General features: G+C 51.2%; 4 protein-coding genes across 4 annotated transcripts; 1 reads left to right on the top strand and 3 right to left on the bottom strand.

The window, feature by feature from the left end:
* Positions 1 to 6,058: 6,058 nt before the first annotated feature.
* EAH_00023860 (Conserved Plasmodium protein, related) lies at positions 6,059 to 7,107 on the top strand (the record flags this gene model as incomplete). Its single annotated transcript, XM_013396806.1, has 4 exons — positions 6,059 to 6,129; positions 6,341 to 6,551; positions 6,718 to 6,906; positions 7,012 to 7,107. 4 exons carry the CDS (start codon positions 6,059 to 6,061, stop codon positions 7,105 to 7,107), a joined length of 567 nt encoding a protein of 188 aa, XP_013252260.1.
* A 561-nt stretch (positions 7,108 to 7,668) lies between these two features.
* EAH_00023850 (hypothetical protein, conserved) lies at positions 7,669 to 9,072 on the bottom strand (the record flags this gene model as incomplete). The annotated part of the gene is made up of 1 exon (XM_013396805.1): positions 7,669 to 9,072. The coding sequence occupies one exon, from the start codon at positions 9,070 to 9,072 to the stop codon at positions 7,669 to 7,671; it is 1,404 nt and encodes a 467-aa protein (XP_013252259.1).
* Positions 9,073 to 9,865: 793 nt separating this feature from the next.
* On the bottom strand, positions 9,866 to 12,386 carry EAH_00023840 (hypothetical protein; the record flags this gene model as incomplete). Its single annotated transcript, XM_013396804.1, has 2 exons — positions 9,866 to 11,716; positions 11,826 to 12,386. The coding sequence occupies 2 exons, from the start codon at positions 12,384 to 12,386 to the stop codon at positions 9,866 to 9,868; spliced, it is 2,412 nt and encodes an 803-aa protein (XP_013252258.1).
* A 1,973-nt stretch (positions 12,387 to 14,359) lies between these two features.
* Positions 14,360 to 16,207, bottom strand: EAH_00023830 (hypothetical protein, conserved; the record flags this gene model as incomplete). The annotated part of the gene is made up of 1 exon (XM_013396803.1): positions 14,360 to 16,207. The coding sequence occupies one exon, from the start codon at positions 16,205 to 16,207 to the stop codon at positions 14,360 to 14,362; it is 1,848 nt and encodes a 615-aa protein (XP_013252257.1).
* Positions 16,208 to 17,096: the final 889 nt, after the last annotated feature.

Here is a 17,096-nt window from a genome sequence, read left to right as displayed (position 1 = left end):
AGGAGAACTCCACCCTGCTGCCATAGCCTAAGCGCTACTAGCAAGGGATGTAGTGGTGGCGTGATTTGAGTCGCATTGCAATGCGATGCCGGTGCTTTTTCTGCGTAGGAGGGTGTTTGTCTCTTGACCAGAACTCTCACTTAGTCCTACTTGAGTTTTTGCCGTTTCGACTGTGCAGGTGGAGCAGATGCATTTCACACATGCTGCATTCACGTTCCAAGGTGTTGTGCGCTTGCGTGCTGGAGCAGTACCCAGAGTGCATCGTTTTTGCCAGTCGTATGTGCGCTTTTTAATAACTAAGATTTCCCTCTTTGTTTGTGTCCTTGCAACTCTGGGTGTCTTGAGCACTACACCGGCAGGCAAGCACGCAAGGTTTCAGCACCCTTGCCATCTCCCTAAATGATCGCACACAGCCCTTACGCCCTATGTATCGAATGGATAGGCTAGACTGGTTAATTGATATAACATAGGAGGTCTCCGCTGCACGCGATTCTGCGTAGGTGGCTCGCTCGCGCTCCAGAGCCCGGCTTGGCCCCCTCCTGTTCTTCCCGTATCTTTACGAACAATTTGGCTGTCTTCCTCTCTTTCAAGTTATTAGGAACTCCGTTGTTTTAGGGCTTCAAGGTACTCCCGTGCGGTAGGCAGAGTGGACCCGCCATGCAATGTGTGAGTGGTTCAGATCTCATGGTGGTGCAGCTTTCGTTTGGCATTCTCAAAGAGCACGCATTACGCATTGTATATCTTTGTGGGGCACTGTAAAGCCAGGTCAAATCCACCGGTGTAGTGGAGTGTGCCATGCTGCATCTCGCTAGATCAACCGACAATGGCCATAACTTGTTTGTCTCGATCAAGGCACATCGATGGCCAAGCAGATCTTAAGATTAACACGTAGGCGCTTCTCCAGGCATTTTTCTTTTTGCGGCCTCGCTTGGACTTTCATATTTGTGCGTTTAAACCTTGCTGTCGCATGGCAGTAGTTTGGTTTTTTGTGGGGAGTGAAGCATTTGCATGGAGCCTGCGTTTTACTGGGAAGGCGGTCAGTGCGGCATGATTTCAAATGGAAATAAGGCGTCGCAGCTACAGTGTGAAAATTTAGCTGCCGCCGGCAACTGTTTTGCTGCGGGTATGGCCATGAAAGTGTCGTGCAAGCTGCCTTGCCATTGTGTGCAATACAGTCGGTACGTGTCGCTCTGCGGGACTCTCAGCAATAATCCATCAAGAACTAGCAAAATGGACAATTATGAATTTCGTGCATCTTATCAGCTTTATTTATGTAGAATATGCATCGCATTGCAGGTGTAACTCCTATCTGTGACTGTCACACGGCGTGCGTGCCGGCCTCCACTACAGCGTTTCATCATATTTGACGTCGATGGGTGTTTTCAGGTGGATACGGAATACTTTGTCAAGACGCCAGGGGCTCCAGAATCGCCAGCTGCTCTGCGCTGGATGCACATCTGGCTTTCAGCTTTACTGCTGGGCTGCTTGTTATTTCACTACTACAAGCCTTTCCGTCGTACTTGCAGCTGGGATAGAGAATTCAGAGGTCATCCTTGTTGCCAGTCAAATTCATCAATTCCTTTCGAGCCGGTGCTATTGGAGGTAGACGGTAATTTGGGGGCTTCGAAAGGAACTACTTTTCATTTGCCGCAGCCACCACTTAGCATTGCCGAATATTGGCATCCGGCCGTTGGGGCTGGCCATCCCTAATTTGAATCCTTTGGTTTGCTTTGCCCAATGTTGGCACTCGCCCGTCTGGATTGGCCATTCCTAGTTTGTATCCTTTGGTTTGCTATGCAGATGCTGCATGGGAGTGCAAGCACATTCAATTGCGGACGTCCTTGCGTGCTGTGGAACCCACTGCTTTTTAATGTTGTTCTTTTGGTTATCTCTCGCACTGGCAAGACGTGCGAGCTGCTTCTCGCTACCATCATGTAGGACAGGACGCGCTAGCTGCTTCCCGCAGCCGTCATGTAGGAACTTTTTCTAACTGACTCTGAGCTATCCAGCTCGTCCCGCCCCTCACCGACCACGGCAGATCAGATACGCCTACTTCAGCACGGGGGGCTTACGGCAATATGGCAGAGAAGCCTACTTTAACTTTTGCAATTTGCCTTTCCCGATATATAGCCCACACATAAGCCGAATTCTACTCACGTAGCACATTACTCCCGGGTAGTTTCCGCGGGACAAGAAATGCGAAATCTAGCATATAAAGTGGCTATGCGAGGAAGCTAATAGAGGAAAGAAGTGAGCCCAACAACCTGAGAGCAAACTTTCGAGCTTGGGCTCCAGCAACTCTACATGCGGCTATGCATATGAGTTCATGAAAGGGTTTCAAGAAAAGCGGCTTCCCTCGCTTCCCACGCGTACAGAGAGCTGAGTATGTGCTGGCTCAATCTGACCCATGCAAGGTTCTGAAAAAGCTCGCATTATGAAACCAAATCTTCCAATAGAAGCGTCCCTTACCGTGACTGATTCATTGCGCGCGGCACCCCAGACAAGCAGTGCAACTTGGGCCAGTGTTGTGGTGGATGACACTCGTGCGCCTTTGAGGAAAATACATGCTTCACGGGATTTTGAAACAAAACAGTGTCATTCCTTCACCTTGTTTCCACCAAATGTACCGACTCCTAGAACTGCAGCTGCGGAGAGGAAAGTGTAGCACGGTTTGTCCACAGTAAGCGTTTGTGTGGGGGTATGTGTGCTTGAAGGCTTGCAATGTCTTAGAATTCGCTCAACCGTTGGGTATACTGCTCATATGCCCATCGGGAATGGGCATGGGGGCATTTGCTTGTGGTGTGGCCTGTTCCCAAAAGCCAGAGGTGCTTCCCGTCATCTCTCCAGGCATCACCAACCTCATGGAATTGGCTTCTCGGGGCAGTGAGGAGAGATGGACGGCCTCTCATAAATTCCACCACTCTGCCACAACTTTCCGCAGTTAAGCTATGCCACACACATGCACCCACGAATCCCTTTTCAAATGCATGGGCACTGTTGTCAATTTTTAGGTGCTTGAAGGGCTTCGAGTTGCCAGTATGCAGATGCTGCCTCGGCGCTTGCTGCGCTGAGCAGCATGGGGAATGAGACGATAAGAGGGCTTAAAAAGAAGCCCAAGTTTGGCAACTTTCGACAAGCAAACAAATGAAGAGAAGTCTGTCCTGGAGTTGAGTGCTGCAGATGCCAGCCTAGGCCTAGTGGGTTGAAGCATTTCGGCAACAGCAGATGGGTTGAGCCCAAGCAGCACGTGGTCAGCCAAGGTTGCTCCAGCAGCGTTCGAAAGGGTGAGACTCGCATTTACTCCAGGCGTTCAGCCACACACAAAAATGCATGATAAGGGTGCAGCAACGCTTAGAATTGTCATACTGTATGCGCGTTTCACCTTTTTGTTGCGTGGGTTATGCTTGTTCCAAATGGCAGCCAAGCAGCACAACTCACAAGCATCTGGGTGCCACAGGATACGGCACTTAACCAAGTGGAGATACAAAGAAGGGAGTGTACCAAAGCAGAAAAATTAGTAGGAAAAGACAAGCACGCAGTAACGGGCATAGACTTCTCTGCCAGTCACAAAACAACACTCTACACAGGTTGGCAGGTGTGCAGAGGTTAGCATCCAACTTAACAGTTGGGTGCTAACCTCGAGTAGTCGGCCAAACCAATCATAGTTAGCCTGCTTCTGCACCTCGGTACTTCCATTCACTAGCCCAAAATGCAAATGCATGAGCTCTGGTTTGCGAGGGAAGGCGTGGAACGCAGTCTTGCACCTGTAATGAAGATACATTGCAACATGCAGAAGACGCTTTATCGCAATCACCGGATGAATAGACTGCTGAACACGCACAGCAGGCGAGCAGTCTGTTGATCTTAGGCAATACGAAGCTTTGCTTCACCGTGATTTTGCTTGTGGGCGTGTAATCGACGCGTATGCGCCACCTGCTGTCCTTTCTTCAATAGCGCTGCAGTGTCTCCAGCATTTGAACTTTGCCTTTTCATAGCGATTCATTCATTTGCCCTGTGAATGTCCTTGAAATGAAGGGGTAACCTGAACCGGGCAATACCGGGTGGCCCTCCCGCCGGGAGCTGCTTGCCATCTCCTACATCTGACAGCCCTTCCTTCAATTGTCGCCCGTTCTGGTGTATCCCATGCACTCAATGGATCGACCCCTCAAAAACATGGTCTTCGTAAGAGGCTGCCCCGACAGACTGCACGCACTTCTCAGCTGTTTCGTGCACAGCCCGTGTCTGTAGCGTGCTGGAGTGTCTTCGCCCTTTCTTCTCGGTACGCTGATTCCAGTCCCCTTACCATGGAGGATGTAAATACGAGAGAGATCGTAGAGAGGTACACAATCTCACTGCTTTCCGTTACATTGGCGCATTGCCTTCCGAAGATTGCATGCGCGCTCTCCTCCACGGACATTCTTAAACCCATCTCCTCCCTTCTTAAGTAGGGTAGAAGAAGTGGCGGTTTTCGTCCCACCTGTCACCCCCTAGTTTCCTCTACACGGCCCAGCCGGTTGCTTATCTCCTTTCCCGATGGGGCAACCCTTCTACCCCTGCTAACTACCATCCATATGCATTCTCCGAGTTCACTGTAGAATCCCCACCAAGAACTGAAACATCTCTATTTAGTGCTCCACAGATAGCTTCTCTTGCTTACGTTTTCTTCATTCTCCCATGGCCTGTTCGGCTGCCGGCATGGCGATAAACGTATAGCTCAGCACTTGTCGGTCAGCCGCTATTTTGCGGACGCCTTCCCCAAAAGTGGTATGCTTAGGAATAGAGTACATTCCCTTGTGTTCAAATAAAGAAGATACATATAACAACAGCAGCTCTTCGGGTGCAGACAGGAGTCCCTGCATTGTTCCTGAATGTAAGCACCCCATACAAATGGACGATTGACACGGGCAGAGGCAATCTTCGTGAATTGTTTTTCTCGGCGCAAGTATTTTCGGTTGGGGGTAATGAGAATATTGCGACGATGAGCCCAGTTACTTCTCGTTTTCCCGCCAAAGGGCCGGCCTTAAGTAATCTTCAGTGTTCGACAAGGGAAAAGGCTGAACGCTGGCATTTGTCAACTCGTCTATGCACCTAGTTTTTCTTCCCGGGCACAGCGCCTCTAGGGAAAATCAGTGCTTTGCATCAGCCAGTCCCAAATATGGGCGTGAATACCTCAGCTGCTGCCTACCTCTCTTACGCATGGAATGCCATTAGGTGTAACAGCAGTCTTCGACCCGAGAGGAGTGCCGTCGTGAACTGCAACAAATCACCTACGCTCACGGAGAGAGCCCCCAAAGAGCAGCTGACCAACTTTCCGCTCTCCGGGAATCCTGGGCACAGCAGCACTAAGGCCAGCGGGTGTGGAGAGGAAGCGGCCTTTCATGAGTTGCAACACTCCGTGCTGCAACTCCTGCTGCAGGCAACTCCACATGCAGCCACACCCAAGCCGTCTTCTCACGCATGCATGGACACAAAAAAATGTTGTCTGTCACTTCAGTGGCATTCAGTAGCCAGCCTGCACCAAGGTAGAAACGCATGCAATCGCGTCTCACAGGCCATGCTACGCTACACACCATGGGGAGTCGGTATACATCTCGAGGTTAGTGGGAAGGGATAAAACAGCAGTGCAGTAGTTATTGAAGGCATGAAAAATGTTAAATACCGGATTTCCCAACAACTCGATTGCGTGTAATACTAGAAACACAGATGGTAGGCTTCGCGCCAGTTTGCAGAGCGCGGCAACGTACTTCGAACTAGCTAAGCTCCAGCATCAAGTGCACCCAGTTCTCCCAAAAGCATATATTTTTGCATTTTACTAGGTTATTTGCGAAAATTACTTCTCTAAATGTAGCGTTAATCAGCATGAAAGCTTGCAGTGAACAGCCGCAACAGCAGAGTAGGCAGTGGGTCCACTGCATGCACATAGAACAACAAGGGCACTGTTGACATCGCTTGTACTTTATCGACTACATTTTCACGGGAGGCCGGTATTGAGCTTCTGTTTGGCTAGTTGGATATCGACTTTTGCAGTGAATGTGGGTAGATTGAGAGTTTCGCAGCAATGGTCAAGAGCAGGGGCTTCAAGCCCCAGGGTCTCCAATTAAATCCAATCAAACGGGTGGCCAGTGGCGGGTGAGAACTGATGAAAATATATATTTGCATCCCCCTTTGAATCAATGACTGGTTTCTCCACTTGTCTGGCCGGCGTGCAATGCCGTGACTGCCTGATCGGGTGCGCATCTCCTTCAATGGAAGCGTAGGGGAAGTCCGGCGAAGAAGACTATTAGGGTGTTTGCTTCCCTTCATGCCCTTTCTGCTGGTCGTTTGTTGTAAACGCGTGCAGAGTAGTGCCTCGGGCAACTACGCAGGTTGCAGTATCGCGTTTCCTTGACCGTGCGTGGCTGTCACTCTTTAGGCCCTCACTTGCGGAGAAGCTCGGAAGGAATTCGCGGCCAACATGGGACCAATTGCATAAGATGCTTAAAAAGAAGGAAGCATCAAATAGCGAGTTCCTTGAGAAGTACGAAAATGAATGCTTCAGTAGAGAACTACAGGTACGACCAAGTTCTTGCATGTGCTGAGTCAGTTTGCGTCCGTGCGGAGCATTTGCTCCTGCTTTTACATTGGCTTCCGTAGTATTAAGGGATATTCGATGCCAAAAAAATTCAATCTCTGGAATAAGTTGGGTATCCGGCAACCTAGAGAATGCTGCCTGTACAGAACTTTAGAAATTCGAAAATTGAGGAACAAGAGCGCCAGCACTTGGAAGCGGTCAAGAAGGAGGCAAAGAAGCGACAGCGCCGAGACAGCTCGAGCAGTGACAGCAGTTCAAGCAGCGACGAGAAGTCTCGCAAGAAGAAGCGAAAAAGAGAAAAGGACAAGAAACGCAAGCAAAAGAAGCAGAAGAAGGTAAGGGTATGCAACCTGAGTGTATTGTGAGGGCCTATATCGTCGATTATGAACAACTTGATGCGAATCAAGTTCCATGTAGATCTTGTCTGCGGGCCGTCGCAGGCAAAGACATCGGGCCATGCCGACGAGAAAGCCACTGAAAGTGTCACGCACAACCCTTTCCGGCTTTCCACCTTCTTTGAAATGGAAAAGGAATGACGTAACAGCGTAACCATAAGTCGTCTGTCCAGGCGATCTTGCAGTTTTCTGGGAGACTACGCACCGGAGTAAATATAGTCAGGGGATACCTATTGTGTTCCATGGCATGACTGCAAGATGCCATTGGCGCAAGGGCTACCTTTTCGTTTCCGCAAGGATGGAAGTTCTGCAGTAAATTCCTACCTAGAAACCTAGCAGCGGTACCGTACGGTACCTCAGAACGCTGTGAAACGGAGCCTTCTTGCAAGCAAGGGGGGGAAGCTGTACTTGCAGAATCGCACTTTACATACAGGGATGCCGACAGATGCCACCGAAGGGCGCCTATCGGACAATTTGTAGGCAGGGTGCCCATTTTGACCGCCTCTTTAGGCAGTTTGTCCACTTGATTACGTGGAGAGTTTTTTCGAGCTGGGTAACCTGAATTTGTGTGTAGTTTGACTCCTAGTGAGTTGTAAACAACCGGAATGCCATTACGTTGTTAAAATGGCAAAATTCGTCTGAAGGCTGAATATCAGTCTCCTATTACACGAGACAGCTTGCGGGCTGTCAGTCAACGATTGGCTATGTTACATTGAACCCTAAACAACGCGCATTCACCCTCGGGGGCGTCATGCCCCCGTTGCACTGGGGAGAAACGCCACGAAAGCGATGTTCCGCTGCGGGACCCGGGTTGGTCCCCTTCCTCAGCTGCAACGGAAAGGAACACACTGCATAGTTCTGAACAGCCACTTGCGGATCCCTGAACGTGGAGGAGAAAGAAGCTTGCAAATGGGGGTTCATTTGGGTGTATAACGTCTGCTGAGGCGGATGGGCGCACTGCTGTAACAGCTGCTGCCTATGGGTGCGCTGCCTGCTGAGCTGCTCCTTGAGTTGCTGGCTTCTTGGAACAACATGGGCGCCTTGTGGCAAATAAATACGCTGGTGCTGAATCTCCCCTGCAGTTTTTAAATCCCCACAATTACCTGCTGCCGGCTGCAGATCGGCGTGCTGTCGCTCTGCCATACCTTGATGGCCCGTGGGAGGTTCACATCGCTCGTTTGTCCAGCGCCCCGCTTGTTGCTGCTGTGGTTGGTTTTTATTCGAGTCGGATTCCGGGAGCTGCCTGGTTGGCGGACTAGCTTGCGCTTCTTGTACAAGTTGAGCTGGGTGGTGGTACTGCGGGGTCGTGGGACGCTGCTGAGATAATGCTCGTAAACACTGCTGCTGCTCCGTAAGGCTTGGGACCTGGCCTTTCACGTTTTCAGCATGCCTTGCCGAGTCTGGTGATAATTTTTGCAGGGGTGCAAAGGTTGCAGCTTCTAAAGGAGGCTGGCGCCGTGCTGGTGTCGTCCGTGCCAATGGCGCCTTTCCGTCAATTCCTCTTAGCGTTTCCCGCATCCCCTGCAGCTTTTTCAAAGCCCAAGTGCCGAGTGGTGGGCTGGGCTCTAAGTGAGTTAGCCCAGCGGTAGTTTCGCTATGCGCCGTGGCCTGATTGAGAATCCCGAGTAGTTGCTGGTCCACAAGCAACAACTGATGTTCAAGATCCCTCGTTCGTTCTTGATTCGCAGCCAGCTCGTTTTGGAGTCGCATTTGCTCTTGTTCAGCGCATGCCTTGGCTTTTGCATGCTCTGCAGCAAGCAGCTGTAGCTGACGACGCTCTTGGGAAACCATGTCGAGCTCTTGCTGCACCTGTTGCCTCTCTTTGTCCTCCGTTGGCGATGAGGGTGGACTAGTATATTTGCGGCCTTTTTGTTTCAGCTCCTCTTGCAACTCTATAATCTGCCGGCGGAGAGCACCCAGCTCCTGCTTATGCTTCTGTTGTTCTTCAGAGGAACGCTCTTCAAGGTGCTTGCACCAATCGTCACTTGCTTGTACTTGCTTCTGCAGCCCCTCGACGAGGTGTATTAATTCCTGAACTTGCTGTTCTCCTCCACGGCCTAGATTGCCGCCCACCTGTTGGCACTTTTCCTCCTGTACAGCGAACATTGCAGGTGCTAGCTCAGCTTTGCCGATTTTTGAAGACCCACACGTGCACAAAGTCAAACTAGAACGGCATCAGAGCCTATTACTGACAATTCATACTAGCACTTGGGTTTCTCAACAGCAAGCGGTAGATTTTTGACTCCAGTGGACGAGGTAACATGCCTAACAGACCTCTGTTGTTGTGCCTCTTATTTGCTAGTAGTATACATGAGGAGGGCAAAGCACAGAGTAAAGCACAGTTAATTAGCTAGGCCGCAAACGGATTGCAAAGAACGTTGTTCTTTCTCATTTACATTGGGCTAGCAGTACCTAATGCCCCAATAGCTAAAACGACGACCAGTAAGCATGCATCGAGCAAGGTGCAGCTCACACATACAAAATGCTGCTGCAAAAAAGTATTAGTGCCTGGACTCTTATGACCGTCTTTGTGGGTGTGTATAGCTTACCCTGTCAGTAGTAGATTGGCGCTGTCTCTCGTGTTGATTCTGGCATGGCCGTTGTCCTGCATGAGCTCTAAGCGACAGCCACCCAAGCAAGAGAAGCCGGTGTTGGTGCGCCGCTTTTTGGGAAACACTTTCCGATACACTAGCAAGGCGCAGCGCATGGATGTCGCGACGGTGCCGTTCCAGCTGTGCTCTTTGTGCCCACACAAGCAAAACCAGCCTGAATGATTAACAACACTGTTTGTAGAGATTAACTTTACGGCGATGAGGCAAACGTTAAAGCGAGCGTACCGAGTGGTGAACAGCGAGCAAGCTGGTCGCGGGCTAAGTAAAGCGTATAGTTGGCGGTCCACTCACTTCTTTGTGAGGAGGTCTTTCTGACGCGCAGCTTGGGCGTTGATCCACCTAACAACCTTTGCTGTGAAGGAACGGTCGGGCATACCATGAGTAGGGTGTCCTTGTTGAGCGGGGCTACCTGGGGAAGGGCCTTGAAGCTCAGTTGACTCCAACGAATAGTTTTGAGGGCTCTTCGATTGCGGCTGTTCGACATCGTTTGTTAAAACTTCATGAATGCTTTCTCTTCGTCCAGTTGTGAACGCGTCTGAACTGTCACTAGTTCCACATGGGTTTTTCAGTGATTCAGTGGGAGCTGATTGAGAAGTCGATGTGATTCCTTCCTGTTCGGTACGATCTCCATGTACGGGATCGTGCGAAGGAGCCAGATGGTATTCCCCTTGCTGTAACTGGCGGTGGCGTCTCTGGCTTAGCAGTAGCTGCGCACGGGTCATTAAGCAGTCGAGCCTCCGGATGCTTGTTGTTAGGGTGCTCTTACGGTCATCTAAAAGCGAATTAAGGCGCGCCGAACAGGCTGACGGGACCAGTCCTTCCACCAGCATGCAGGAGGCCACAGAATGGGCAGACTTCGCACCGCGGTTAGCAAGAGTTTCCGCAAACCGGTGGGTTTCGTCTCCACGAACCGAAACGCTGTCATCAGGAGACAACTCTGGCTCACCAGTTAACTCTGTCGTCCGATCTGCGGTCCTTTTACCGGTGACGGGGATCCAACGTTCCTGCAGAATGCGGTTGCTCTCGTGGCCTAAACTAGGTTGGTGTAGACTTAAACTGCCGTTGCATTCTTTCTCCATAAGTGTTCTGTTGGATGCTACCACGCCGCAAACACTCGAAGGCCTTTGGGTGCTCCTCATACCCAATAGGGAGACAAGCTGTTGGGAATGTTGTGGCTTTTTAGAGGTACAGCTGCGCGAGCTCCGGTCCCTTTCTCCCCGTGCAGCAGCTGCAATCGCCGATGCAGCCAAAACTGCAGCCACGGAGAGTTCTTGTTGGCGTCGTTGGTGACGCTGGCGTTGCTGATCCTTTGACAAATTGTTTGAGGCCAAGCTACGAGTTGTTCCAGCGACGTCCGCTACGCTCTGTTGCCTGTGACTTGGGGACAGAAGCTGCCCTGCTACATCCTTCCGACTCCATTTTGCATGGGTAGCTGCGCTATCAGACCAGTTTCCATGGCTAGGCGGAGCAGTGCGACAGCAATTCCCCACAGCGCGTGCTTCGGACGGTAGCCTTGAATTGGAATTGGGAACGTGCGCTGCCTGCGAAGCCTCTGCTTTTACAGAACCATGTGAAATTTTTGAACCAGTAGGACACTGATACGCTAGCTTGTTCGTCTCACTATCGTGGAGCTCATCAGGATTTATAGATCGTTGGAGGCTGGTTGAAGCTACTGAAGGTGGGGCCGGGGCAGCCAAGGCCGCTTGAAGAGCTGCATCAGACGAAGGTAAGAAGGACCCGCCGTTGCTGCTTAGACGAAAGAGCATTACGTTACACCGATTGGCACCGGTGGAACTGACATTGAGTCCATCCGCAAAGACCTTTTCTAACGCCTGCAATGAGGTCGCAGGATTGAGCACTGCGGCAAGTTGTTGCTCCCCTTCGGCTTCGTTCTGCTCGGCAGGGCATGCATAATTCCCAGATTTGGGAAAAAAAGGCGTAACTGGAAGCCTGAGTTTGACTTCCTGCTGGTTTTCCATTATATTTATGCAGTGAAGTGGGATATGCAGAACACCAAGCAAGTCGGCAGTGCGCGGTAGCGGTGTTGAAACATTTTTCCTGTAAGTTCCGGCTTCAGAAATGAGAGAAGTAGAGCTATTAGAGTCTATGCGACTGTGGAAAACTCCCACTGTCAACACCTGCATGACGCAAAAGACACATGCAAGCTCCGTTCAATTGAAAGAGAGCGGTATGGTATGGCAGTCTGCTCAAAATAGCAGGAAATGCCGCCTGCATATAGGCACTTACAAAAAAGGATTGAATTTCGTCGTCTCTGCATGAGCTTCCCTTTTCAGCTCCTTCAATTCGTGTATCCGCATGCCGTTCAAGCACAGGGACTCCTTCAATTACTAGTGGCCCTTGACCCCAGGTGCTCGACACGAGCGTTGGCGGTGGCAAAGAAGAGAAGGCGCTATCTGGAAATTCAGAGCTAGACTGCGCAGAAGAATCAGATGAACACAGTGTGCATTGAGTGACACTGTACTTGTAAACTGCACAGTACAGGTTTGGCGTCCCGGAAGCGACTCTGCTGCCACGCCACCGCGCAGGGCCGGTTACAACGCCCCTCATCACGAGTGTCCCTACAGTCTTCGTTCTGTCGACCTGAGGGGTTCCGGGGAGCAACTGCGACCGCGTTCCTTCGAAAGACCCATTTCCGCGCTGTAGATTATGATGAAGGATCAGGTCTTCCGAATGAACGCAGCATTGGTGGTTCTGAGGAGGGGAGCTGGACGGATTCTGCGGCGTTGATGAACGAAGGGGTGTGGCCGCTGGAACGCCTGCTGCAGAGCAGAGCGCGGCTTCTGACATCGCGCGCTCAGAGCTCGAGTTCTCAGGGAGGTGACGAAGCGTGGATCAACTGAACACTCGAGTGCTAGATAGATCTACAACGCAAGGATCATTATGCACCGGGTACTTCGTATTAATTAATCGTGGATGTTGCCCTCTCCGTTGTCGATTCGGTTGTCTGGCCACTCAACATACTACCAGCCACCGCACTCCTGACCATTGGGCCATCTGGCCGTAAGAGCCCAAAACCGTGGCTGCACCCTCGTCGGTACTACTTCAACCTCCCTCAAACAAATCCAGCTTTCAGAAGAGTGAACGTTTCGAACAGGGAGGCTAGGGTGTTAGAGCTTCCGCTCCACCATCAGCGCGCTGGCGAAAAGGTCGTCGCGAGCAAACGAAGCAAGCAAAGCTCCTCTCCTCGTCTCCGTAGAGGCGACGTATAGCGAATACCGATTCGAACGGGAAATTGGAAAGAAGATAAGCAAAAAGCAACTACTGAAGTCTCGAAACTCGGCCTGCGCCACTACGCGCAGTTCTCGGGCGGCCTCACGACCGTTTCGGCCCCTTCAGACAAAGTACTGGAGAAGATGAGCTGGGGCCTTCTACGTTCTAATCATCAGCGAAAGGCAAGATATATAAGGCAATATCAATGCTTATTCCTTAATTCTAAGGGGTGAATAGGGTACACGACGAAGTGGGAGAGCGCTTCCCTCTGCAGGTGGCTTTGCAGACAGCCAAACGATCCCACATTTTCGGCCGCTTACATCCCTTAGCAATGCTCGTAGTGCTCACCGTTGTCATTTCACCCTCGAATACTTCATTCAAAACATATTTTCAGGATTTGTTCTGCTCTCCCTTGTGTGCCTCGCCTTTATGCGAAACGAACCGTGAAGCTCTTCTCCACCCGCGAGCTAAATAAGAAGTGCGCTCTTTTGTTGCTACTGGAGCTTCTGAATTGAAAAATGTCAAGAGTTAGTTTTGGAGCCAATTATCGGCTTCAACAATTGGATAGTGGGTTCTTGTCTAGAGCGCGATAATCCCTAATGCAACAACAAGGGCAGTTCCGAAGGGTCATCACTCTGGTTGTCTTCGATGACACGTCCGTGCGTTCGCTGAGACTCCGCTGCTGCAAAAGAGGCAGGCTGGCTGAACTTCAGTGCAGGAGGATCTTCGAAGCATGTTCACACCCACCGCACGATGCGGACTGAGAGAGAGGACCATAATATTGTGCTGGGGTCTCCTCTGGAAGAGGCTACACGGCTGTGGTCCTGCGCCGCCCATCTATTCAGATTGTCATGAGCTACTGAGGAGGTGCTCCCATGCAAAGAATACTAGCTTCCACAATCCTACATTATGCTGCGCTTCCTGGAGTCGCGTACTCGCACACACTTCATACACCACCTCCGTACTTCGAAAAAGCGTACGTATCTATTGTAAAGCACAGCACTGCCAAATTCGTCCCCCGACCCAGGGACGCTTACCCCTTACCTGCCAATTCTGTCCCCCTACTCTAACGAAATGGCACTATCCGGCATGAATATCTCTACACGCTGGAGTTACTGGGTGAGATGAATTCCAGCTGATGCTATCTTGATGCGCTTACAATACACAAGGGACTTCTTGTGGCGCGCGTTACGTTGCTGGGCCAAATTTGTTCGCTATGAGCCGCACGCACAGGAAACACGAAAGTACAACAGCGAATACCCAAATATTCGCTTCAGATCACAACTATGACTGACACGAGACAAACGAGCAGCATTAAGCTCTCCTCCAAAATTCACTGGATGTGGAGCCGTATCCTTGAAGGGAGGCGGCCAGCCAAAAGAGCAGCAGGCGGAAAACCTCACTGCAGTACAAATGGGAGCAAGAAACACCCCACGACAATGCTCTAGCTCTCCCCGGCTCACACTAGGTAGGTATGCGTTTAGGTGTGCAAGGCAGAAAGAGGGCAACTCAGCAAAATACGAAGGCACCAGCCAGCTACTTGATAGAAGCTATTCGGCGTTTTCTGACAGCACAAGCTCCTCCAGAGCTTGCCGCACCAAGTAAAGCAACACCTCCGTTGGCAAAGAAGCATTAGTGGAGCCTGAGCAGCCTGCCTTCTGATTTTTTGTGACATTGAAAGAGGCATCCGGCGATACCCTGCTCGCTACCAGTCTAGTTGCAGTCTCCACTCCCAAGTCTCCTCCTGGTCCAGTCGTATATGAGCTCGGGAGGAGTACACTCTGAGGGGGCTGATACGTTGCAGAAGAGGTGCGAATGCCATCGAAAGAGTCGTCGCTGTTGCTGACGGACAAAGAGGTCGAAGCGCTGTCTACACTCTGTAACCGGGCCCTTGTGGCGCTTCTGAGAACAGCTGTGTGGGTGTATGTCGAAGTTGTCTCCTGTTCGTCCGAATCGTCGTCTTCACCGCTTGCATCGCCTGAAGCGACATTACTTTCAGGTAAGAAGAATCGGTTCTTCTTAGGCGTTTGCACCTGTGAAACCACGCTTGCCGATGGCACCCTAGGGTACCGCCTACCTACGCTGTTTCTTCCGGACCTGCGATCTCTTTGCCAACGTCTTTTGGGGGCAGAATGTGCTGTCTGTCTGTCTGCGGCAGGGACTGTACCAACCCTGGATCGTCTCGAAATCTTGGTTCGTTTCCGGTGCCCTTTCGACGGCACCTCGGCTACCTGGCTGCCGCGGCGCTGACTCCGCTGCGTAACAGAAGTTCGCTGGCGATGCTGCAAAGTGTTCATGCGCCTTCGGTCGACCCGTGAATGTCGAAATCCAGTCCTCTGTCCTCCAGAGTTGCTGCTGCTGCTGTCGCTCCCCGAGCGACGTCTCCGCAACTCCAGCCTAGTATCCGTACCACTGCTGGGAGCATCGTCCGTGAGGGTATCCGTTACGGGCGTTGAGTATCCTGACCCCCGTTCCGCCGCGTAGTCAGTATCAGGCTCAGAAGAAGATCCGTAGTACGCCGAAGGCACTGGCGAATAACGGCGCCACTGCGGAACCGTGCCCTCGCTCGCCTCCAACGTATCCGTACGTCGCCATCTTTCATATTTGGAGGCATATCTTGGCTCTAATTGATGCAGCGTGTCCTGGTTGGAGCCGGCATCCGAGAATGCCAGAAATGGATCGTAGCTTCCCGAGCCGAACGAAGCCTCACGTTCGTTTGGCTGTCCGGTGCTGTCATCGAACAGCAAGCTGTCCTGGTCAAAGGCACCACTGCTGGATCCATGGTATGATTCCTCTTCACTTTTGGTATGAAACGAGTTCTGAAGGCGGTTGGACACGTCCGGTGCTCGTGAAGCCCGAATTCGTAGTCGTCTGGGCGATCGTGGAAGAAATTCATCATCCCAAGAGAGCTGCATAGAAGCATCACTCTTTGCCAACTCATAGCTCGCGCGAAACAGCTTTGCCCTCAAAGGATCTAGTGCGGAAGTTAACGCAACGAGCAAAGCTAACGCCGCCAAGCCTAGCCAATAGGTGCCAGGCTTAGCCACGGCGTGGGGCCGACTGAACTTTTTGCCGCCAAGCGATTCATACTTCTTATATGCACCCTCTGCGCCAAAATGATGACTCGGCCTGCCCTCAGATAAATGAAAACGCTCCACAGGAGTAAAATTAGGACGTGCTGATGTGACTGAGGAAAGTGAAGGGGAGGTAGAGACCGTCGCTGTGTTCCACACAAAAAGAGAACTCTCCGTTTCACCCGGTGAAGCGGCATCGCTCTCAATGGAGATGCTCCCCGGAGGATATGCACGGCTCTGCAACTCATTGTTGATCCTCGATACTGGCTGGAGCTCCCCAAAAGAAAAGCTTAGTCCATCGACTTCGTTAAAAGCAGATGGCATCCTCTAGCTGAACGACGGCTGCGTTTCACCCCACTACCGGGGAGAACCGCTAAAACAAAACTCATGAATTCATTCTGAATTGAGTGCTATGCAGATGTCCCTTGGACGTCCTGACGAGGGTATCATTGAGAAATGCATGGAACGCTGCAACCGCATGACAGCGCGCGTGCGTTGTAGGAAGGAAACCGCTCCTAAAATATCACTCGATGCCCTCAGAACATGCCGTATGGTGTGGGAAGTTCGGCCCCCAACGGTCTGTAGCAGTAAAGGAATGATTCATCCTCCAAGGGAACTTTCATGGCGGCCGTAGCCCCAACCTTTAGTCAAAGGAAAGCCTGATTGTTTACATGAAACGCCGCTTTATCCAACAAAGTCGAGCAAGAAATGCAATTAGAAATGGCCAAAACGTAAAGCTAAATTGGTCCAAGCCCCAAGAGTAGTTCCTGCTGGACGTGATGTTATCTAGGGTTACCGAAGCAATTTTGTGTGGAGTGGCCGAGGCTCCAATGCAAAAAATGCCCTATAATCATGTGGCCATCGCACCATATCGTCATTTTACATGTATAGTACTCAAGGAAGTGATTGGTTGAGTACTGCTTGCTCACGCCTGCACCAGTAGACGGAAAAGCTGTCTCAATGCATATGGGAGCGATGGCGGCGTGAGGGATTCCGGCGCTATTCAGGCGTGAATGTGTTTCTGCCGCGGTGTCACCACTGTAAATAGGCGGAACTACAAATATATCTTTTTTTACTATTATTTTGACTGTTCTCATGCTTGCTAGCAAAATCGTCGAATGCTGGGGAATGCCCCTGGCGAGGCGTTGAGCTCTACTGCTTCCCACATGGCGGCCTTCAAAAAATATCATTGGTTATGGGAACGCTCGAGGTT

Source organism: Eimeria acervulina, genomic scaffold (genome assembly GCF_000499425.1).
Source record: "Eimeria acervulina Houghton genomic scaffold, Eah_scaff184, whole genome shotgun sequence".
In the NCBI taxonomy this organism is placed as follows: Eukaryota; Apicomplexa; class Conoidasida; order Eucoccidiorida; family Eimeriidae; genus Eimeria; species Eimeria acervulina.
The sequence above is the reverse complement of the archived record's forward strand: the minus strand, read 5'-3'. Positions and strand labels throughout refer to the sequence as shown.